This window comes from Ylistrum balloti, unplaced genomic scaffold, assembly GCF_031769215.1.
Source record: "Ylistrum balloti isolate Yb309-2 unplaced genomic scaffold, AGI_CSIRO_Ybal_v1 Utg372148, whole genome shotgun sequence".
Classification (NCBI taxonomy): domain Eukaryota; kingdom Metazoa; phylum Mollusca; class Bivalvia; order Pectinida; family Pectinidae; genus Ylistrum; species Ylistrum balloti.
The window spans coordinates 101,341-126,143 of record NW_026783022.1 but is presented as its reverse complement, the minus strand read 5'-3'; the positions used below and the strand labels follow the sequence as shown (position 1 = coordinate 126,143).

At 32.4% G+C, this 24,803-nt stretch overlaps 1 protein-coding gene across 2 annotated transcripts in view; it reads left to right on the top strand.

Moving 5' to 3' along the window:
* Window positions 1-6,924: 6,924 nt before the first annotated feature.
* LOC132564296 (nuclear hormone receptor HR96-like) overlaps window positions 6,925-24,803 on the top strand; it is a 71,067-nt gene continuing 53,188 nt past the window's right edge. For both annotated transcript variants that reach the window (XM_060228968.1, XM_060228967.1), the window contains exon 1: window positions 6,925-6,956. In XM_060228968.1, the coding sequence (XP_060084951.1) occupies window positions 6,946-6,956 (11 nt within the window). In that variant the 5' untranslated portion in view covers window positions 6,925-6,945. The remainder of the gene's footprint in view (window positions 6,957-24,803) is intronic.

Genomic DNA, 24,803 nt, shown 5'->3' with positions numbered 1-24,803 from the left:
CAATGTAGAAAGTCCTAGAGGCTGCGGTCAGTGTCCTGCAGATTAGTGTAATATAGAAACAGCCAGGCGATGTAAAAATGACTTTTTAATGATCAACACTACCTGTTGGTGCTGAAAAGTCAATTTGTGTAACAGCATGTGTGAAATTAAATGGAAAGAAATTGAAAGTAGAAGAACTACCAATAATGCAAGTCCTCATTCAGTAAGCATGTCAAAACCTGGCATTTCAATTGACTGCAAAAGATATGAAGACCTCCATTGGAAAAAGATAACATTTTCCTACATCAACATAGTATAGGTGTGAAGATTCCCAATGGAAAAAGATAACATTTTCCATCATCAAAATAGTATACAGTCATATTTCTTACGTTTTGTAAAACTGAAAATATTGAGGAAAAAAAGAAAAACATAAACACATGTTTTAAGTGTTGTTATTGATATGCTTTGATTTTGAAAACCATTAGATATTCTAGGAGAGTGGAGGACACTTCTTTGGTATGAAAGTTGTGGTGAAAATATAAAAGGGCATGTAAACACAGTTGTTGAAATCTTTTATCTTTTTAATATGACACAAATTTCCAGTACACCTGACATTTTCCGAGAACAAAAAATTGGTACTCAGTTCTTTGACCTTATTACAACCTGTAAAGGTTTACTATGTACAAGCTTCTAAAAAATAGACATGACTGGTATTTTTATATGAAGTTCAATCGTAGTTATCTTTTATTATCTCACGTTTTTGTTTCAGCTTTTATTTAATGATTACATTTGCGTTTTTCAAAAGATTTGTAATAAAAAAAATATCAACATGGTGAAACAAGAAGGAAAATATACTGATTGATGGTGTAGGTTTGATAAGATATACATTAATGAAAAGATTTGGCTTCAAGACATATTTGGCGTAGCACACTACAAGATACATTAAAATAAGATTGATTTGATAAAATAAGACATTCCAAGCTGTTTTTGTCTTCCTGTTGTTGTTGCATAGCTTACAAGCATCACAGTGACTTAACCACCTGGTTCTTCAAAGTGTTTTAAAGTTTGAAGGTCAGAAGCTATATAATTGATACAAGTTGGGGTGAGAGGTTTATAACCTGTTGCCTTTGTCTTGTCAATATAATTGCTAACTTTTGCCTAATGGAGGCGATTCTAGATTACAATTTTACAGTTTGAACAGAGTTATCAAAACTTCATTAAAATTTAAGAGAGACAGTACACAAACTGCAGTTCAGGAGGGATTTAAACAAATTAAGTATAGAAACCAGATGTTCCTCATATTGTAGAGCAGGGCGCTTTCCAGTAGTTAGGGATGAGGCATTTTTGCCTCAGTTGGGAAGAAAAAATTGTTGAATTGGGAAGGAGGTTTTCAGGAATATATTACAAATTGAGAACGGGGCCCATTAATGGCCCCAAAAGTCCTATTAAAGGCCAAGTAGAGGGCTTTTTATGTTACATCATGAAATCTGGACCGTTGTTACAAGCTTAATGGTTGTACTACAATGACACAATTAAAAACAAAACTACAGATTGTAAATAGAGAATCAGAAGTTATTCTCAAAGGGAAAAAGCTATAGTTATTCTTGAAAGTCCACATTTAGACATCCTGTTATTTTAAAATTTGTAGACATAAGTTATTTGGTCTCTCAATGAAATACATAGGTTCAAAGCAAGACCATGTAACCAGCTTGTGAAGAAAGAAGTAATTATTGGTATTAACATCTGCATATCTGTCTGGTAATGAGCAATTTATTCTATCAATTAATTGGTATATTCCTTCTAGCTTACAATGAACAGAAACCAAACAGATACCAGTTGGTCCAAGAAAGACTACAAATGATTTCTACTGTTGGAAATAATTAACGGTAATTTGAAAGGCTTAAGACAGGTTCTTTTTCTTGTTTGTTAATTGAACAGAAGAGTTCTTGATGACAAAACCAGGGATGCTTTCACCCTGATTCAGAGCTAACAGAAGATTTTGTAAGTCAGAATAATGTGAATGAAACCTTAAAAATTCTGTTTTTTTTTAAAGTTTTAACTGAATTTCAGGAGCTAGCAATAAGATTTCGATTTAGACTTTAAACGCTCGTAAACAAGTCGTATTATATTAGCATTTGATTTGTCGTTTTTGTATACCATATTATTGTTTTGTTATACACTGTCTGTAATAGGTACAGGAAATAATTGTACAATCTGTGCAATTACAGGCTGTGTGTACATGACTTCATACCAGCTATATATTGTTCTAACTCAACAGTTTACTACTGGCATTGTTACGTTCCTTTAATCCCGGAGGCCTGTTTCCGTTCAAGTGTATATCATATGTTATAGGCGGTTGTATATGAATGCAAGTCGTGAAAGGAAATCTATATTTACACGATAAACCAGTCAGTTATGGATTGGAAAAAGAGATTTATAGTCGTGTCCGATTCACCATTCTACTTTGTCTACAAATCGTCCCTTGACTAGAGTTTCATTTCTGGGTTGTTGTGATTAAGGTTTTTTTGTTTGCCAGTTAGACTGACTTCATTGTTGCATTCCTATAATAAAAGTCACCCACCATACAACTGTTCAAAAAGAACGGTTATCAGTTTCATGTCATTCTTTTCTTCCATTTCTATTTTATTAGTCATGTAAAGGAATTATATTCTAATGTCATTGCATCATTGTCTTTTGTATTTTTTTTTCCTTTTTCCTGAAAGTTTCTTGCTTTTGCAGAGAAGAAAGATAAACAGCAAAATCATACAGAGTAATTACTTGTTTGGATACATTTGAAATTGTATTATAAAGTTTGAACAAATAATGATTGGCAGACATGCACTGAAGTTATTTCAATATAGGAGGGATTTACGTATCCATGAACATAGGAATTGAACTATGTAGAGGATCTTACACGAGTGTAATATGGAATTTATTGATGATATGTCGTCAACATTTAAGCAAGTGCCATATCAAATTATTAAATGATACATAGACTCAAATGTACAATTCTATTTATTACAAAACCAGATTTCTGAAGGGAGGTATGGCGGGGGGTGGCACTTTAAAGTTGGTTTTAATGTGGATGGTACAGTTTTTTTTTATACGACAGAAACAGTCATGTGACATCAGAACAAGATTTATTAATGATGTCACAAAAGGTGTAATTGCACCTGTCTTACATTATATTTATGATATGACTAAGCGTTGAGTTATATATTGTAATCAATTTCACTTATGATGAGCCCAGAGTGACCACTGTTCATCTGAATAAAAATACTAGTTCAGAGTTATCAAATGAAAACTTAAATTCCACCTTGTTTAGGTTCTGACTATTAAAGAAAGTTTATGTACCTCTGTGCATACACTTTTTGAGCTTACTTTCTGTAAGTTGTTTTTGTCCTGTGAAATATACTCAGGAAGTATGTTTGATCACAAATAAAATGAGGAATTAAGTACATAAACTATTTGATTTCTGTAATAAAATAATAGTATTTAGACTTAATAATATGTTTTGGATCCAATAACATCTTTCATTTACATTTCTACTTTACAAAATGGGTCTATATAAAAGCATGCACTAAACGGAAACAGTTTGATGCAGAATTAAAAAGATTGTGATTAACTTGACTTCAATATAACTTAGAGTACAATTACAAACTCATTTACAACTTTGTTTACACAAAATGATGAAATATTGCAAATCAATATATTGAAGACGGCTGATGTATCATATCCCTTTATCATACTTCCGAATCTTTAAATTGATTTCAATAATGTGTCGTCGTTGATGTTTGAACTTTACATCCGCCCATCTTGTCTACAGTACTGCCTTGTGATAGTTGGCACAAAATAAAATTGATTTTTCTTTTTTACAAACTTGCAATAACATGTGTTTACATATTCATAACCAATATGAAACTTAAAGGTGTTTGGTGACAAGCATCTGTCTGTGACGGTTGTGGTTATGGTTGGGTTGTGCAATTTTTTTTGGTTTTCACCTCATTTTCTGTGTTTATATAATACTGTATTGTTGTGGTTCATCACAAAATAGACACATATGCTTGTTATGTAAATATGATATGAAAGGTTGAAACTAACTGAAGTGTATGCCACACCCCAGATTGGAGACAAAATTTTTACTTATTTTCAACTCATTACCAGGTATTTGCCATATTTGAATATGGTAGCTTTAACTTTTTTGGCCTTACTTAGCCATGATAGTGAACATGAGATGAGTTTGTGAAAATGGCAGTCATTAAACCACTTCATACACTCAGTAATTCCACATGTGTGCTAATTCACTGCCTCAGAAAAATGTGTCATGTATGATATGCTGAATATATTGCTTACAAAAATCACATTTGATTATAGATTTGTTGTATAGATTTGTTAAAAACATTTATATGCTCCTTAAAAAGTTTCAGTGAAGCATATAGTTGCCACTTTGTCCATCCCCATTTGGTGTCCAAAGCATAACTTTTCCCACAAATAAGCAATTATCATGAAACTTTTTGTGTATATTGTCATACTAAGACAATGTGCAGTGTAACAAATTCAGAGCCCTCAACTCCTCAATCCCAGAGTTAACAGCCTTGGTGTATAAATTTTTCATACGAAGATCATGTGCATTTATTTCAAATTTAGGACCTGCAACCTCTTAAAAGTACAGAGTTATTGCCCTTTGTAAACATTTTCTGTCCAATAAAGTTGCATTCATCATTTTCAATGATGACCTTTTTTTCTATGGTTTGGGATCTTTTTTGCAAGTTTTAATGAAATTTATTGAAAACCAACCAGAAAAAATATATGTACCATCTAAAACGATAAAAGATGAAGTTTTACATTTGTCTACCATATCTATCCAGCAATAAACCAGTGTTTTGTAATAAGCCCTCTTCAACCTACTTTATTTTAATAGGCAATAACAAAATGGTTTTGTCTGCAGTATTCTCTAATAGGCCTTTACTTTACCTTTGAGTCAGATGATACTTTTGGTTGGTGATTTCCATTTTTAGCTTTATCAAAAACATATCTATCCACAGAGTACATAGTTACATGTACTATTCAGATATTGACTAGAATTAAACATTTCTGTACAACAGATACTTAAAATTTGTCTCCGTGCCAGTGATGTCCTGTCTTAATGTAATTTGGCTCAGTTTGACCATTCACTCTCTCTATTCAACATTCTACAATATCTCAGAACTCCTTTAATTGACAAAGATTTACATGTAGATGAAACAGAAGACACTTGCTCTTCCAGAACACCTGGTCTTCTACATTTTCCTAGTGCTTTTACAAGAGTCTCTGTGTAAATCTTTCTTTAGTTCATATTTTTGCTCTATTTTTTATTTAATTTGAGTTTGGAGTATGATATGTTTACATTTGGTGTTTTCTTGCATTTTTTCTTCAACAACATGTGTAAAATTCACATATTTTAACTTCAACTTTGAGTCAAACATCAGCTTCTCTTTGACAACTCTTTGTCAAATCCAACAATATTTCGAATATGATTGACATTGACGTTTTCACACTAGCTTTGCTCCCTTAAATCTTTTCCTGTTTTAGTTACCAACTGCCTCCACCTCTACACCTTTGTATCAATACTGTAATAAGACAAGGTGACTCAAATGGAATGGATTTTTTTGAATGACATAGAAATAACATAAATAACATTTGTTTGCTCTTCAATGAAACAGCAACAAAAATAGATGGGCTTATTACTATGCAAGGGCTTATTGCGGGCTAACATTTCCTGTGAGTTGTAAGCTCTGTTCCTGGCCCCTTTAAAACAATACTGTCAGCCTTTATAGCTTAATATTAGGTATTGAAGAAAGTGTGACAAACGTAAAGTGCTTGCTGTCAGCAAATCATTCAATAAATTCCTAAATTAATTCATTCAGTACTGGAGTTGAAAACTGGAATTAAGCCTTATAGTTCTCTTCCAACAGGAGGAAACAGAAAGTCTTAACCTGACATGCAGTAAATAACAATAGCTGTATAATAAAGAGTTTTAATCGATATCGGTAGGGAAAAAACAGGTAAGAAAAATCACCAGTGTTCACTTAACACTGCATCAGTGTTACTAATGTGAAATCTATTGGTGAAATGTTAATCTCCTGCTTGACGGAGACATGTGGGAATCGACAAACGTAAAAGGGGCGTTTTTTTATACAAGAGTTGTATTTTTGCCATTTTTCAACATGTTCAAGGAAGATTTACTGTCTGTTAATTAATGAATTAAACACTACATTTAATTGTTCGAGACGAGATTTATGTAACGATTTGAGAGGCGTTGTTTTCCTTATAATGGAAAAACACAATATCAATTTAGGCTGATATATTGCTAAAAGGAGTAGTTTGATAGCTACTGAAGGTCGACACAGAGAAATGGGCACCGATTTCGGAGAATTAAAACGAGCGGTTAGGTTTTAATTTGGTTATATTAACTGCAGCATCCAAAGAAGGCGTATTTGGTGGGCTGTTAGCCATCCTATGTGATAGTGTGTTAAAATGTTTCAACTCTTTAAATCTACATCGGGGCTACTTCATAGGGTAAGCTATTAAGACTTATAGGATAATGTTCTTTATATGAATCGGTCATAATATCTTTTTTAGATCAATTAGATCTACATATTTCTTTCTGACATTAATTTTTTTGGGGGGAGAGGGGACTTGTTTCACTAATAGGTCATTACAAAAGATGTCAAAATTTTGAGTTATTCAAAAACAGTTTTGATATTTTTAGCTTATTATTTGTGAAAACTTTGGACACATTCTACACAAAAATGTATCATAATATGTTTTATTATAGATTGATATTTCTGTTATTAAGTTAGTTAAATGAAACATCATCATTTTGTTTCAACTAGGATTCATACAATACTGTATTCAGCGTGAATTTACCTGGTTTTTAATTGATAATTCTTTTTGTTACAGTACCTCTATGACGACGCGGTAAAGATGGATTTGAGGTAAGATTTTTACTCCTAATTTGAAACGTCAGTGAAGAAAATTGTCGTCCAGCATTGTAGGTAGCATTGTGCTTCTAATAACAAAGTTTGATGTTCCTGTAACGTAGAATGACCTTGATCTATTTTTTGTTTCTCTTCTCATTCTGTCTGAATGATGACATATACAACAATAAACACTCAAAATGTCTGACCATTGTAACATTTGGTTAATTTGAATTTTATTATTTCCAGTAGATTTGTTGATATAGATTAAAGAAATTCTGCATTTTGATTTGAATTTTGAAATTAAAAAAAAATTGTTGGCTAAGAAGTGAGACATGAGAAAAATTTGTCAAAAAATAATGCAATTATATAATTTGAATTTCTCAGGAAAATCTGTTATGTATTCAACGTTGTTGGAATGTTTGCTTGCCACTCACTAAATCACTAAATTAAAAAAAAAATTCAACATTAGAAGCAAATATATTTTCAATTTCAGCAGTTCATTGGTGATTTCTTAATATAGATTCTTATATGCTTATAAACAAATTACCAATAAATAACTCCAGATCTTTAACTAACTCTGTCCTGTGTATAATTAAAACAAGCACTCTCCGATTACGAAGGTAAGTTTGAACATTTACTTTCAGGTTTAAAAATTTCCTTCAAGACATTGATTTATTTGTATTGTTATTAAATAAATGTCTTTGCAAAGAATTCGTGATGAAAATTCCAATTTTTACAAGACTAAGTATAGTGAATGTGTGTGTGTATTTCTGCAACATTATGTGCAAAATTGATTCTCGTATTGTTACATAACTGAGACCGTTTTTAAGGAATGACATAAATTTGGTTTGAAATGTAAAATTTAATCTTCATTATTCATACATGTATTTATTAGAGAATTTGTCATCTGAAATATTTTGCGAAAGCATCTAAATTTGTTATTTTCTTGATTAAATTTCTACGTTTTCACTCATTTGATGCTAAAAGGAAAATTTCAGTAAAGAATGTAGAGATCTATAGGTGATCAATTTTATCCGATTTTCTGTTTTAAATCTACCTGTAATTTGTGATTTAAGTTGCAAGTTTTTTGAATATAAAGGTAGAATAAATAAATTGCCAAAAATATAAATTTGAGTTTAACACAGTTATTCATTGTTTAAAACAACAATAAAAGAGTTGAAGAGTTTCCTTCATCTGATTTTTTGAACAGGTAATTTGTTTTCAATAAGATATGTAGATTTGAAGCCTGTGTTTCATTTTGAACATTATTGGTCAAAAATATTCTTCTCTACATTTTTGAAATGTACTTTTTAGTTTGTTTAATCATGCACTTTTCAGTTGAGTTTAAAAAGAAAATGTACTTTTCAGGCAAAAATAAAAATAGAAATGTACTTTTCAGTCTAAATATAAAGCTTCATTATTGTACGAAGGGGAAAAAATGGTATTTGCAAAGTTATTTTCAAATAAAATTGATCTTTCGTTAATTCAATGTTTCATCAAAGAAGAGACAATCATAAAAACAAATTGAAAATTCTTTTTGATAATAAACACCAAGAAGATCAGATAATCCATGATGTCATAAAAACAATTTGTTGAAACTGTGGATGTTCATTTAGGAGACTGTAACCGTCTTGTTATTTATGTTTATAATGAAGATATTCATTTTAATTGATTCATCTAATTAATATCGTAATTGTCACAGACAAAATTGTACAATTTCAAGCTGAAGTTTAAATAACACTTATGTCTGATGTACATTTCTGTTGTGTTTTTAGTTTTACTTTGAATGCCTTAAATGCCACATTTAAAAAAAATCCCATATGATATATATATACTTTTTTTTTGTATTTTCATTATTCTGTGATGGTTTTCATATGAAATATATTTTAAACCATCATATAAATTAATTGATAGTAAATACTTCAGAATATGAGATGTGTATCCAGCAAATGTTGAACCTTGATATGCCAACTAGCAGTATGTTTCTTTAGATATCATTTCCACCAAAAGTTCATGGAAATTTTGAAAACTTGTATAATTTATTGAAAAAATGGACAAGGATCTGACAAAAAGATCCTGTTTATCTCCTATCTAGCTATCTAGACTATGTTTCAGAGACTACAAGGGATAGGAACTCTGGGTACATTAGAGTAGTTGTTCTGTTCTCCGCTACAGCTTTAATGTGTGTGTGAAATGGGAAAGGGTGAGAGAAGGGAAGCAACTCTAAATATTTTTCATGATGTCTTCTCTTACACACAAATGTAGCATGGTAATATTGGTGGAACACACTGCAATGGTTGTCATGGTTACGTGATAACTGAAAGGATGCCATTAAAATATGCTATGTTCATGATTTTTTTATGAAAACGCAGGATGTTGAATGAAGATAAAGCTTTTAATGGTTCATGTTTTACTTCCATTGAGAGATATTTTGTGTTTTTCGCTGAAGATAAAGTAAAATTATTTTAAAATATTGTAATGTATTTGTATATACTAGCATTCAGTATTTTGTTGAGCAGGAAAATCACATGAATATTTCTTATATATGTTTGAAATTTCAAAAACATTTGTGGACCTTAATATATCTACAAAATGTGACTGAAGGGACCGTTCTCTACATGACTACATGACTTTATGTGATCTATATATTTCATTGTCTTGTTAAAAGAATTTTTAAAATGTTGGTATAGCTTTAATAACCCTGATTATTTGATATAGGAAAATAACATACAGTTGTTGAAGGAAAAACAATCTTAATTTGTCTTCTAGAAATCTGCCTGTTTGTTTTGAAAAAGATTTTACCATGAATTGTCCATTTGAATATCATATGAACTAAGGTCTACATGCTTTACAATGTCATCAGTGGTTTGACCCATATCTTAGTATATTTTTTTAGAAATAATATTTGTGGATTTACAATTTTTTCCCATTTTTTAAATCTAAATGCTTTTATTTAAAAACCCAATATTTTTTTGCAGATCCTCTGTTGTGTTAAGAAATTTTTACCCGCTGTATTGATATTGTTGAGTGTAGCCAGAAAAAAACCCAATATTGTAGCTGTCATATGAGTAGATCAGTACATGTTAGATGTACCTGGCTACAGTGCTAATGAACAATACATATCATAATGATGCTTACATTACATACACTACAAAGGTTTTCGTCATTGTGTTGATTATTTTTGTTTTCCTCCACATATAAATTGCATCGTTATATAAGCCACACATCTGGAAATTAAAAAACCTCAAATCACTAAATGTTCAAGTATTCTTGTTACTGATGTGAAAAAGCTCCAGTTTGAGTTATGAAAGCTAACAAGGCTTTTTGAAGCTGCTGACATATGAGTATTTATGAATGTAGAACTGTGATGATAATTAATAAGTAAGACGCAACTCTCACAATCATGTTGTGATGATGATTTTCCAAATGTATTAAATCCCTTCATATAACAAATATCACAACACAGGGGATTTTACATGGCGAGCTTTATTAGGTGGGTTTTGTGTAATCTTCTTTTTGTATTTTTGAAGTGCTGTTGTTAACAACATTTGCCTGTGATGTATTTATGTAATATTTGTAATCATTGATTTAAAAAATTGCAGACTTTTTTTGAAAATTGATCCCACCATTATACAGTTTGATCTGTTCTATATACAATCCCTGTCTAAATCAGAATCTGTGGAAATATGCACAATATATATTTAAACTCAGATATTTTGGTCATTAAGAAAATACAAAAAAATGTAAAAACGTATATCTTGATTTTTTTCAATTTGAACAACCATCGGTATTTGAATAACAATGACAGCTGTCATGTGACCTAGTGTGTTTTGACCTCGAAGTCGTGTCAGATTTTGTAATGTATGTGGGGCTTACCCATAGGGGAAAAATATCTTACCAATTATTCTTGACATGATTAGAGACCTATTGTATTCAGTTGTCAAATCTTGATCAGTTTAAAAGCTGTGATAAATTACATAATATTGTTTTAAGAAAAAATTGTATTGAATGTGTAAGTATCATAGTTGTAGTAGCGTCAGATTACTGAAACAAGTTGGTGGGGCAGTGGAGTTAATTGAATGCAATGTATAGTGTAGGCCTGTAACTAATGCTATCTGTGATAAAAGATCGTGTTGATTGCGACTTAGCTTTATATCTGATCCATGCATGACCGAACTTTACAAAAAGAGATGTGTATTTTTACGACTTAATTATGATTACGTAGCTGGTGTTTTGAGTAATTACCCAAGCGAGTCAATTGGGAGGCAAGTTCTATTTAAGGTTGTACTCCAGCCTAGCATTAGGTGTACTATTAGATATATGTGATGGACTTATCTGGTTCAATTTCTGTCGAAAATAATTTCTGAGTGTTTGAGAATTGGTTGTGATTCCTGGGTGACATTTGTTGACGGTGAAATCATTGTGTGAGAGACACACAGAGGAAGCAGACGACAGACAACCATCATCGTTCTAACACAGGTTTGATACACTGTTGTACATGTGCCTTGTATAATACTGTTGTGTCTAGCCATAGCCATTCAACACACACAATAAGGATTCAAAAGGGTTGAAGCCTGATCCAGGCATAGTACATGTAAAAAATTGTACGTGGTTTAGAAATGGTAAAGATTTAAGTATAAGGAAGGATTCAGCAAGTTTTCAACATTGTTGACACGTGTACAGTATAATTAAGGCCTCTTTTTGTGTGTATGATTTGTGTGATATTATGTGCTTAAAATGTGTTTTTTCAAAATTTAACTCATTAATTTACACCTGATTTGTGATAACTACACCATGACAAATACCTCATGAGATATACTATATATATATTTATGTTTATAATCAACAATTTTTAAAGACATGTTCTTTTGAAAATCTTGTATCACTGCAAGAATTCATGCCTTTTTTATATATAAAAATCTAGTGTTTCTGGGAGAAAACAATTAAATTTATCAAAGAGTTATGCTGTTGATACTAATTTCTTGTGGTTCATTTCTAACAACATCGGCTCTACTCTTAATAATTGATGAAGATATCTTAGCAAGAAAAAGAAATAAATCACTACATTAATGTTTATTTAAATGATACTATAAACAAAGATATGTTTTAAATGTATTAAATAATGTTTATTTAAATGATACTATAAACAAAGATATGTTTTAAATGTATTAAATAATGTTTATTTAAATGATACTATAAACAAAGATATGTTTTAAATGTATTAAATAATGTTTATTTAAATGATACTATAAACAAAGATATGTTTTAAATGTATTAAAAAAAATTTGTAAGTACCATGGTTAAAGTATCAAGAAATTACAAGTTATCCAAAATATCTAAAGGCTGTCTACTTTTGACAAATGCCTGGTAGATTCAGATTTGTATAAAACTGTAAATGTATATTAAGAAGACTGATTTAGCCTTGTGTCATCTTGCTTGAAATGTCTGTGTTACAGTCAGCCAGTTCTCCTTCATGTAGATCACAACTTCTATAATTAACATTATTCAAACTGCGTAATAAAACACTCAATGTAATTTTTCTCTGTGTAGGATTTCATGTCATTCTTATTAAATGAATGTATAGATTTGGATGTGACATTACCTCGACATAAATTTCCTTATTTATCTCCCTTTGCAGAATTGAAAATGTGTTCATAATCAAACAGGTGAAACGGAATAGATTTGAAGCTGTCAATCTATCTGAATTGACATTACACTTGTTTGTGACGTAATTACCATTCAAAGAGATGTTTGTGTGTATATTTATTTTTTGTCTAATTATAACATATTATAAAGTTTCAACTGAAATATTCTTGTTGACATCATACCTAACAGAGCGTAGCATGCAATCCATTTTTCATGGACAAGTCTTGTGAAGTCTCACGTCAGGGAAATCAGTCAACATCACCCTCTGTCTGACATTGTTGCTTGTATTACATGCACTGTATTATTCATAACATGTGGTTCTCTGATGTTATGTTTTTTAGCATGGATGTTGATGTCAAGGATACAAAAGTTGCTTTAGCGTATCGGAGTAATCTCCCTTGCATCAAAAAATGCAGCTTGAAGTCATAGAAAGGAGAATATGCTTATGTAAATCATGAAATATTGATGAACTTAAAAGCTTTGGAGCAAGTTTTCATTTTCTTTGCTTTCAGAAGTGAAAAGAAGAAAAAAATTTTGAGAAAAAAGTTTTCTTTAATGAAGTGGTCCCTTGAGATAATTTCTCTCTCTTTTTTTTTTTTTTTTTAAATTTAGTTGTTGAAAATTGTATGCATCATTATTTGACCAAAACATACAACACTTTAATAGCTAATTACGTAGGTTGGCTAGTGGCTTAATTACCATGCAATCCTCTACTGGAGATGTGGGAACTCTTACTGTGGATACCTGTAGTGATTATAGATTCAATTATGAAGTTATTTCCAAATTGTAAACGCTGACTATAAAACCTGCTTGATGTGCAAGATGAAATGACTTTTCCTATCTTTCCTGACAACCTGTATAATAATACTTTTCTTATATGATCATATGCCAAATATAGTGACTTTTCTAATATGACAAAATGAGCTGCCTGATCTGACCAGTTGTAAAATAGGCATTATCAAATTAAAATTAGAATTTTTCCATTGCCTGTCTGTCTGTACATCCTAAAACTGTTTTCCAGAGTTTTTTTTTGTTTTGTTGTTGTTATCTTTGAAGATAATGAATTTGAATTTGGTGTGTAGCCTTAACTGTGGGGTTACAGATCATGTTTGAATCCCAGCCATGGAATTGAAATTTGCATGTAGAATATTGTGTGTAAGTAGGTAGTGTTTTGGATTCCCTCATGTTTGGATATAACAACTTCAAATTTGGTACATGGATTCAATCTTTAGATCAGGTATAAATAAAAGCCAAAAATTCCAAATTTAGGTGGAGTTATGGCCTTTTTGCACTAAGGAAATCTTGAAAATATCAATTTTTCTGACTTTGTTCACAGCTGATGACTTTCAGGGTTATAGAGGTTTGAATCCTGTTAAAAAAAGTCAAATTCAGATTAAGGTCCTTTGTAAGTAGAATATTGTGCAAGATGGCTGTTTTGCAGACCTTTTTTCATGATGTTCAGACATTATGACTAAATATTTGGTGTTGCTTCCAATTACAGGGTTACAGTAGTAGGTTGAATCTTGGATGACAAATTTTAGATGTAGTTTTTATCAGTTTTCCTAACTTCTTTCTGTTATGTTTGGAAATTTGGTATGTGGGTTCAACCTGTTGGTTTACATAATTTTGCCATCAGATCCCACTGTTAGTTACTGGACTTTGTAATCTATGTCTGTTTGAAATCCTTGTCATCTGTTCCTGCAATATATCACAATATGCAAGGGATTGTGGGGGCATTAATGTTGTACCGACATTTCTAGTTCAAGAAAAATCATTAAAGAAAATATGAAGCAAACTTGAAATATATATATATATATTATCAACAGAATAAAAAATTGTTAATACAAGAAATTACGTTTGGATAGATTATCAACATATGATAAAGAAATTAAGATATAAGGGGCTAATGGATTTTACCACAAATATAAAACTGGTAAATGAATATTGTTTATACAATTGTTTAATATACTTGTGTATAAGGAAACCATTATCCCATATACACTGAGTGTTCAAAACCTAAATGTGATTTCTGTAGACCAGGAAGGTTTTTTCAGAGATTAGAAGTATAAAGTGAGGACAGTGGCTTAGAAAATCCAATTACACATGTTGATAAGGGGTATAGAACCCATCTATGTCGCCCCCTCATTCTCTGGGCTTAATGGAGTATTGATCAATCGTCAGGATCGAAGCTGGCTACACTAACAGCTGCTGTGAGGTTTCCGATATTCAACATAGGCTTTCTGGTGACATCCAAACAGCCCTGCTTTGCTGATGGTCAAATAAGGAAAAAATAAATAAGAACTTGACAACAGGACAACCACATAGACTTCGATAATTAACGAAAGTTTATCTTGGCCATGCCAAGAGGAATAGGAAGGGCTGAGCAGATTGTCTGTTAGACCTTTATATAGCTGTGCTGTATCTGTGTGCGACTTCCTCAGACTTGTGTGTCAGTGTCAATGACCAGGTGACATATCTACCTTGGGGGATATGTTTCTGAGAGAAATATCCAGAGGTGGACAAAGGATGTGTTGATTCCTAAACTAGAAATAGAAAACCTATAACCTCTCTGTGGCCATCTCAGATAAGGAGATACAGAAAACCTGTATAATGTGTCCATCTCAGATAAGGAGATACAGAAAACCTGTATAATGTGTCCATCTCAGATAAGGAGATAAGAAAACCTGTCTAATGTGTACACCAGATACAGAACTGAAATTCCTAGCTCAGACACGGGAAACCTGTATAATGTGTCCATCTCGGATAAGGAGATACAGAAAACCTGTTTAATGTGTACAGCAGATATAGAACTGAAATTTCCAGCTCAGACACAGGAAACCTGTATAATGTGTCCATCTCAGATACAGAAAACCTGTCTAATGTGTCCACCTCAGATACAGAAAACCTGTCTAACATGTCCATCTCAGATACAGAACTGAAGTTTCCAGCTCAGACACAGGAAACCTGTATAATGTGTCCATCTCAGATAAGGAGACACAGGAAACCTGTCTAAAATGTCCATCTGAAATACAGAAAAGCTGTCTAATGTGTCCATCTCATAATGAAACCTGTCTAATGTGTACAGTAGATGCATAACTAAAGTGTCTAGCTCAGACACAGAATACCTGTCTAATGTGTCCATCTCAGATACAGAAAACCTGTCTAATGTGTCCATCTCAGATACAGAAAACCTGTCTAATGTGTCCATCTCAGATACAGAAAACCTGTCTAAGGTGTCCATTTTAGGTACAGGAAAGCTGGTTAATCCTTCCAGATTCTATCCTATCTGATACCAAATTTAATTTGACATAGCAGAAATTGTCAAAACAATGTCTGAATACAGTGAAGGATGCTTCGATAAATCATGTTTTTCAAACAAATGATTTTGTATAGATTTTTTACTTGAGTGACCAATTCAGATGTAATTGTTATGGATGGGGCAGGTTTACTGGGACCACTGTTGCAGGATTGGCGACTGTGATTCAATCACAAGCTGTTCTCTGCATTAGTAAAATCTGTCGTAAGGATTTTTTGTTGCAAAAGCATAATACAAATCTAACGTTTTGTTATGAATATTTTACTGTTTAATGGAGGAAAAATACTGTAACGCTTTGTGTCATGTGATCACCATGCTTTACTTGTCCATCTGTCAAATGAGCTTATAACTGAGCAGATAAGCAGGTTTTAACATACTTTTATGTTGGACTTTGTTGAATTTCATTCATTTGGTGTACTGGGTTAGATTTCAATGAACCAATAGAAGCATATTAAAACAAATGAAGTGAAAAACTAATACAACTGATTAATTTTCAGTGTTTTGTGAATAAAAACATTATACACAAGGAGTCCTTATAGAGAGGTTTTTTCAATAATGTGGTAGTTATAGACAGGTTGTAGAAATTAAAACTGATTGAGTTTATGACTCTTGACTGTTAAGATAGACACACACATATAAGTGCAGTTATAATATGTTAGAGAATATGGTGTGTTTTAATTGTAACAGGCTAAAGTAAGTCCTACAATCCTGTATGATAGTGTTTTGAGAACTGTACATCAGTCAGGCAAAGGATTAGTTTTGGTGTGACCTGGTAAATAATCCAGTTGTTTCTAAAAGTAATGTGACATAATAAACTAAACAGTCTGTCTCAAATTCAGATTTTTATTTCAGAATTTTGTTTGACTGAAATATCATTATCTCTCTAAAGCAGAGTATAAATAAACCAGCATTTTATGGTTTATGCTGTACAAGTTTGTAAGAGTTACTGCCCTTTGATTTCCTGATGCGCTTAATCGAGATGCCTGACTAGGTTTCCACAAGTGGCAGGATCAATATTCTGAGCTAAGACCATCACAAAAATTATTATATTCATCTGCAACAGGAGCAGACTTTCATCTCAATAGGTATAATAGTATCATTTTTATGAAACAGTTGCTATCCTTGCTATTTCTATGAAACATTGGCTATCCATGTTATACACAAAATACGAGAAATGTATTCCTATTTACAATTAGACTACAACAGAAAGGACAAAAAGGTGCAGTGTATCACATCAACTGTGTCTTATCGAGATTGACAGTTTTCTTTCGTAAGAGTTCAGAATGATGATGCCATGTACCGATTCACTGTGATGATGCGTTGGTGGAAGTGAGACGCGGACTATGATTCATAGAGGTCTGTATGTATACTGCAAGCCGGCTCTGTAGCTTTACAAGCTACTCCAGGCTAAAGGGTGCTTAGCACATGACGGTATACTAGATGGCGCGTAGAACTATATGAGAAGGAATACCGCCCTATGTAGATGGTTGAGTGGGTACAAACACATCCCCCACATCAAATAAAAAAAAAACTTAGAAGCTGAAGCCAGCGAGTCTGAGCGATTGATTGGATCTCCGTTAGTCATAGTTTATATAAATATTACATTAGGCCAAACAAGGCTAATGTAGGTGGAACTTATTATAGTGGTCAGTGGATTAATTAACAGATTCACCTAAAGTGGTGGACAGACTGTTCATAGTGAGTCTAGCTGATAAATAGATTCATTAATATATACATAGTTAGGCTTTATGTGATGGCCGATAATTAATTGGCAGGCTGGACTAAAGACAAGGTCAGTAATTAATTGCCAGGCTGGACTATAGGCATGGTCAGTAATTAATTGCCAGGCTGAACTAGTGGCATGGTCAGTAATTGATTGCCAGACTGGACTAGAGGCATGGTCAGTAATTAATTGCCAGACTGGACTAGAGACATGGTCAGTAATTAATTGCCAGACTGAACTAGTGGCATGGTCAGTAATTGATTGCCAGACTGGACTAGAGGCATGGTCACTAATTGATTGCCAGACTGGACTAGAGGCATGGTCAGTATTTAATTACCAGGTTGGTCAGTCTTTTATTGGTAGACTGGACTATAGACAATAACTTAACAGGCCTTAGACCTTAGAGACTTGTGACCTGATACTATAACTTACCAGGCTGGATTAAAGCCATGGTCAGTATTTGATCGCCAGGCTGGATTAAAGGCCTGGTCAGTCTTTTATTAGTAGACTGGACTATAGACAAAGTCAGTACCAGGATAACTTAATTTCCAGACTGGACTCTAGACATTGTTATTATTTAATTATTAGACTGTATTAAAGCCATGGTCAGCATTTCATTGATATAGATATATTAGGTATTTAATTGGCCATGTGGATTAAAAGCCATGGTCAATATTTAATTGGAGGTAGCCAGTTACTGGCGTGATTAATGGGTCAGAAGGGAGAAGTGGTCAGTTTTTACCCTATCTGTCAGTTGATTCACCAGCTGACGGCTAATATACTCTACCTTATCAGCCATGTCTAAAACATGTGTACTTTACTACATATCTATGTACAATTACTCGATAAACGACCCAACATTACGTAAAAATTGGCATGTTGTTTCTCAGAAATCTCGTTATTTTCAACAAAAAATACATCCTCTTTGGCCTAATGTGCTAGTGTTCACATTGTCGTAATGGATGTCTATCTACAGCCGAGTCGAGCTTTCTGCTCGTTTACAATTTGATTAGTGTAGACTCTTGTCCCGGTGTAAAACGTCTTGGTGATATAGATGTATCAAGTCACAGTGCACCTTCTAATAAAAGTCTTTACTAGAAAGTTATCTCTCACGCTCGTTACCGACAAAAAATGCTATAGATTTAGTCTGATGTGCAGTATGGAACATTAACGGGACAGTATTAATTTATTAAAAAAAGAAAGAAAAAAATTGAAAAAAATGTATAAAACAACATTTAATGGTATTACTCAGAGCACAGTGATCAAAGCATTATGTTGGTACAATCTGATGTGTACCGTTAAAACAGTCATTTTCTATAAATAAGGGGAAAAAAAACTGAAGTGATTAGTGTTCAGGCATTACCATTACAGTGTAGCTTTATGCTTAAAGTATTAATGTACGGTCATTAAATTGTAGGTAACAGGCATGCACTCTCTCCAGGAATAATTGTTGTTGTTGTAGTATCGCTGAGAAGTAAAATGTCCTTTTACATTATTCTTTGCTTAATAGAGTTGTATTGACCTAATTTGCTGTGTTTAAACCTCTTCATATAGTGAAAATAATATTGCTTTTAAAATGTGTTGACCAGCTCTGTCTGTAGATTTTTTCTGGAATACTAAGTGGTATAAGAAAGAAAGAAATGTGTGTGTAGAGTTTCAAGATAGTGATGAAATTGCCTGGAAAAAAGTATTTAAGTAACAGCTGGAGCAAAAATGTGTATATAATTCTTCAATAGTTGCTGAATAATATGGTGAAGACGTGTGCTTGGTATTACATAATCATTTGATAGAGGAACTTCTGTCTTATTTTATCAATAAATATACACAAATATCTTTTATATCCTGATATTGAATATTATAGTTACAATTCATATGAAATACACCAAATACAACTTATTGAATTAATGTATTGGTTTATCTGTAATTTGTATCATGTTTTACCATCAAGTCCCTGTAATTCATATCATGTTTTACCATCAATTCCCTGTAATTTGTATCATGTTTTACCATCAAGTCCCTGTAATTTGTATCGTGTTTTACCATCAATTCCCTGTAATTTGTATCATGTTTTACCATCAAGTCCCTGTAATTTGTATCATGTTTTACCATCAAGTCCCTGTAATTTGTATCGTGTTTTACCATCAATTCCCTGTAATTTATATCATGTTTTACCATCAAGTCCCTGTAATTCATATCGTGTTTTACCATCAAGTCCCTGTAATTCATATTATGTTTTACCATCAAGTCCCTGCTCAGTATCACATACATCCTAAATAATGTCGGTAATAAGCCCACCAGATTTTACATGTATTAAAACTAAAGTTCCTTTAACTTTTGCAGATAAATACAAAAGAGGAAAAATATATTTTAACAATTAGAATTTTTCTTAACATTCTAAATTGTTGGAATTTTGTCAGCCTACCCCTCATTATCGGCTAGTGCAAACAATTGAAACATTTTCTTAGACTTAATATGTTTAATCATTATGGTGATATAAGATCTGTACATAATAGGTCAAACTTGATCCTAATTGACGTTCATCTTCATTCCTTATATTGCTATATTGGCATTCGTTATGTTGCTACATTTAAGAAAAATGATAACAAATAAATCTGTCCAAGGAACCAGACATTATAAGTAATAACAAATTGTACAATTTTTCCGGCCTAATCTATTTACTTAAAAGTATATATGTATTAGCCTTGCTGAACTCCATCTATCATTTATGATGTTGCCCATAATATACTCTAAATTATTAGGCTGTTAGTGTCAGAATCTTAAGTAGAGTTGGATGGGAAGCTGTCTTGTTGATATTTAAAACAGACGTGTCATGCAGTGAGCAGGAGATATCTGGGCAGATCATCGTGGAAATGTGAAGAAAAAATGATGTAGATATGATGATACGTACTGATATTTCTGCTGATTTGACAGACTCTGGAAGGTTTCTACAGTTTTTTAATATTTGAATACATATATTATTGCATATTGCTATTTTAAGTTTTTAAATTGTTCAATTGCATATTCCATTATTTTTAGAAATTATTATTATTAAAGTTAATATTATTGAAATTATTTTAGTATTTTACAATCCATCTTTATACAGTGTTATGGGGAAATATTCAGTGAAACCTGACTTTCATTGAAAGCCTCATTAACTGGAAAGATTTACTGATGTACTATTTTGTGTATAATTATTCAAAATAGAATTTTCACAAGGAAATTTCTGTTATAGTCAATTTTTTTGTTTTGTTTTTTTTTTCAACAGAAATTAAAATCCTTTCTCCTTTTTATTATCTTCAGTTAAGTCTTGCTCCCTTTCACTCAGTTTGTAATAGACTTATCTCCCTTGAATTCTTCCCATCATCCTCTTAACAACATTATTTTTATAACCAATTATGATATAAAGATGCAAAATTCTTGCATGACATCATTTAATACAGTCTTTGCAGAAAGCAATATCTCCTAGCATGGAATTCTCTTGGGATGGAGATATTCCATAAAAATAGCTAGCATACATCCTTAAAACCAATATTGATAGTGTAGACTGAAGCTTAAATGAGATGGTGAATTTTATGTCACATTTTCCTGTTGGTGTGTCATATCTAGTCCAGGGGAGGGCTGAATACAGTCCAAAAATCAGGCATTTTTGTCTTAGTCAGACAATCATGCTACAAACATTATAAAGAAACCTTACATGCAATATAAATTCTTATCTTATATTGTGGCTAACTTTCTTCACTGAAAAATGTTTTTCCTGTTAAATAAAATTTTACATTTTCGTTACAAATTTGCTAGTGAAATATCAGAATTTATCACATTGATAACAACCTATATCAATACTGTGCAATGATGATACAAGAAATCTTAAGTCATCACTAACTTCCCATAGTTTTGACCGAAAAAATCTGTGCTGTCTAGTCACTGCATTGAAATTCACCGATTTTCCTGTCTGGACACAAATGAAGTGTAGGAAGAAAAAGTTGCTTTTTCACCAAATAATTCCAGAGTACATTTCTGGGTTATCTAATTTAGTTTATAAAACAGCTATGTAATTGATTCTGACCAGAATAACAGAATAGAATGGTAGAATAAAACGTGAAGCAGTCTTCACAGAATGAAGTTGTCTTGTTTTCAAACATCAATCTATCTGACCTCAGAGAATGCACTTATATTTCCTGTACTTTTTTAACACTGCTTTTCTTTATGTTTGGATCAGCTTTTTTCATTTGTTTTTCCTTTAAAAAATGTAATGAAGAAAATTTAATGGTTTCCTGTGACAGAAGATATCTATTTTTTTCACTCGTGCTTCAAAGTCATGATAAAGATAGATATTCTGACATGTTTGTGGACTATAAACTAAACAAGGAACCGTTAAATATCTTCTATTTCTCTGACTGAACATTTTATCTAATCAACAGTATTATGACAAAAACATATTTACAACTTAAGTAAGTTATAAAAAAGAAAAATAGCAAGAAAAATAAAATTTAATGATGATATGTTCAAACTTTGACAAAACAAACACAGCATTGGTCAGAATGTGGATGATATTGTACTTTTAAAAGCATTTAATAAAGGGCTTAAGCAGCTTTCAGTCATTCAACAAACATATAGTTTTCTCAATCGTTTTCTAATTTTTTTTTCACCTTTCTTTGAAATTTGAAACCTGTAATTTTCAGAAATAGCCAGTCTAAATCACCACCTTGTACCCAAACTTAGATGAAGACCCCATGATTATTTTGACAAATTGTGCGTGTTTTCCAATGTTACCTTTCCAATAGGCTATCACAAGGAGTCACTATTAGGACAAAAATAGACTAGAATTAGAAGATGAAGGGGTCATGGGTCAATGAGCTCCCAAATTACCAAGATTTCAGGGGTTAATTTCATCGCTAGACCTTCTATTTCCCTCACCAAGCCTTCTGTTGAAGAATCCTATAGCTGATAGCACGCACATGGATGATACACTCCAGGGTAAACACATGTGTCGAAATAGGTAAATATCTGTGAATACAGTCACATGATTAGGAGATTGGGTCACTCGGTGCATTTCTCTCACAACAAGCTCTTCACTCTTCAGAGTTGTAAATAGAATGTTGTTCTGCATGTCAATGCTCTAGACAAGATATTGCTTTTTATGACAGGTTCTAGTATCCAATTTAATGAAATTTTCGCTTGGTTACAAACTATAGATGTTCATACCAATTTATTTGCTCTGGAAACCCATGTAAAGCTTAGTATAGTGCTTGATTTGCTTACAGTTTGAAAAGTAAAACTATTCATGGTAAATTTAATTAAATAGTGTTCGTCTAATGCAGACAGCATTCTGATTTATGATATTGCACTGGCCAGCTAGATCAATCAATAAACTGACCATATAAGAATTTGTGGTCAGTATACTTTAGTGCGGAGTGAGACGTGTACACCATTTGGCGAATGGAGACCATTAGAGAATTTCATTTCAAGCACGGAAGGAATCAGCATAGAACTTATTTCAGAAGACTTGCATACATTGAATCGAAAATACAAACAGTTTTGATGTTTTACAGGGTGATGCATGATAATATACAGTTGTGCAGTAAGGTTTCTAAAGACTTTCAATATAATCTCAAGATGGCGAATGGCCACCATCATAAAAACCACAAACATGGATCAGATTAGAAACAATATCTGTGATTTTTCTAATGAAATAATTGTGAATTTTTTTTTTCTTTAATATTTCACAGACAATTGAAGTGGTACAAACTAAATCATTGGGTGTTCCTAAGTTTTCCAATTTACCCCAACAACAAGCCCCACTAACAACAATTAAGGGTCAATTCAGTGGATTCAATACATGTAACTGATGGTCGTTAGTCACCTTAAGACCTTGTGTATGATAAAATCAGTAACTGTATATTATTTTTGTTCTCTGGCGTGTGCTAATGGTCAATTCCTATGTCTCCATCATCTGTTATTTGTTCAAATTATAAATCAGAACTGGGTTGTCAAGCATATTATTATTCGACCCTAAAAAGCACAGTTATTAAACCAAATATACTGTGTTAACGAAATTGTTGTATTTCAGTCACACAGCAGTCAGGAAGAGTATTTTCTGACCTAATTGGGAAGAATATGACCTCAATAACCTTTCTGAACAGCAATATGTTTGTATTGATCAACATTCTGTTGCTAACATAGAGCAGCCAACATTGCATTTCTTTTCCGTATATAACCCTACTCTGTCGAGATTAACTTTTTACCAAATTGACCTGAAGCAGTGATTTTCGTTGCAAATGACATTCTGAAAATGCTTGCGCAGATTTGATATTAAAAACTTGCCGAAGGCTGCAACGTCTAACTAGAGAGATATTTAAGTTTTGAGTTGAAGAAACCCTGTGTAGATAACAACACAAGACACCAGAGGAATCCCAATTTATCAGTGTTCTCGATGACCTTATTTCTACATGGCATAGTGATGAGGCATGGAGGATATGTACTAATTAAAATCAAGTTATTGAGGTATCTTTACATACTCTTGGGAGGACTGATATTGTTCGTATCAAAATGAGAAAAGAAATCAAGAAACGGCTTGTCAGACATGATAAAGAAAAAATTATGGTACTTGTATTTGAATTCAGACTAGCTCGAAAAATCTGGTTGGCTTGATTATGCATGACAAGTTTTGTATTAATGCATATAGTTATTAATGTAGAAAGGTCTAATGTAATTGGTGTTTTAAGTATTTGTAAAATTGGATGGTCGAGTTGTGCAGTGATATTGCACTCACCCAAAATGGAGGGGGTGACCGGTCCATACATGTGGGTTTTCCTATGGTACTCCTGTCCTCCCACAGTAAGACTCCTCCTTACATCTGGGCTAAAATATACCATGTATATGTATAGTGGGGGCGGGGTTGTTCTGAAGTGGAGATAAACTAAATAGGGTTAATCTGAAATCGAAATATCCAAACCTGAGGTGTTAATTATGACAAATCAGTTTTTAAATACATACACATATAAAAATCTTCTTTTAAAGCATATCTTATAATTTGATTTTGATTTGATGTGTGGGCAACATGTCATGTTAGGTTTAGGTTCAAAAAATGAAATTTCAAAAGTACAGGCAAAGTAGAGAAATTTTATGTGCAGAATGTCCTGTTATAGTGAACAATGGTTCTACATTATACATGGGTTGT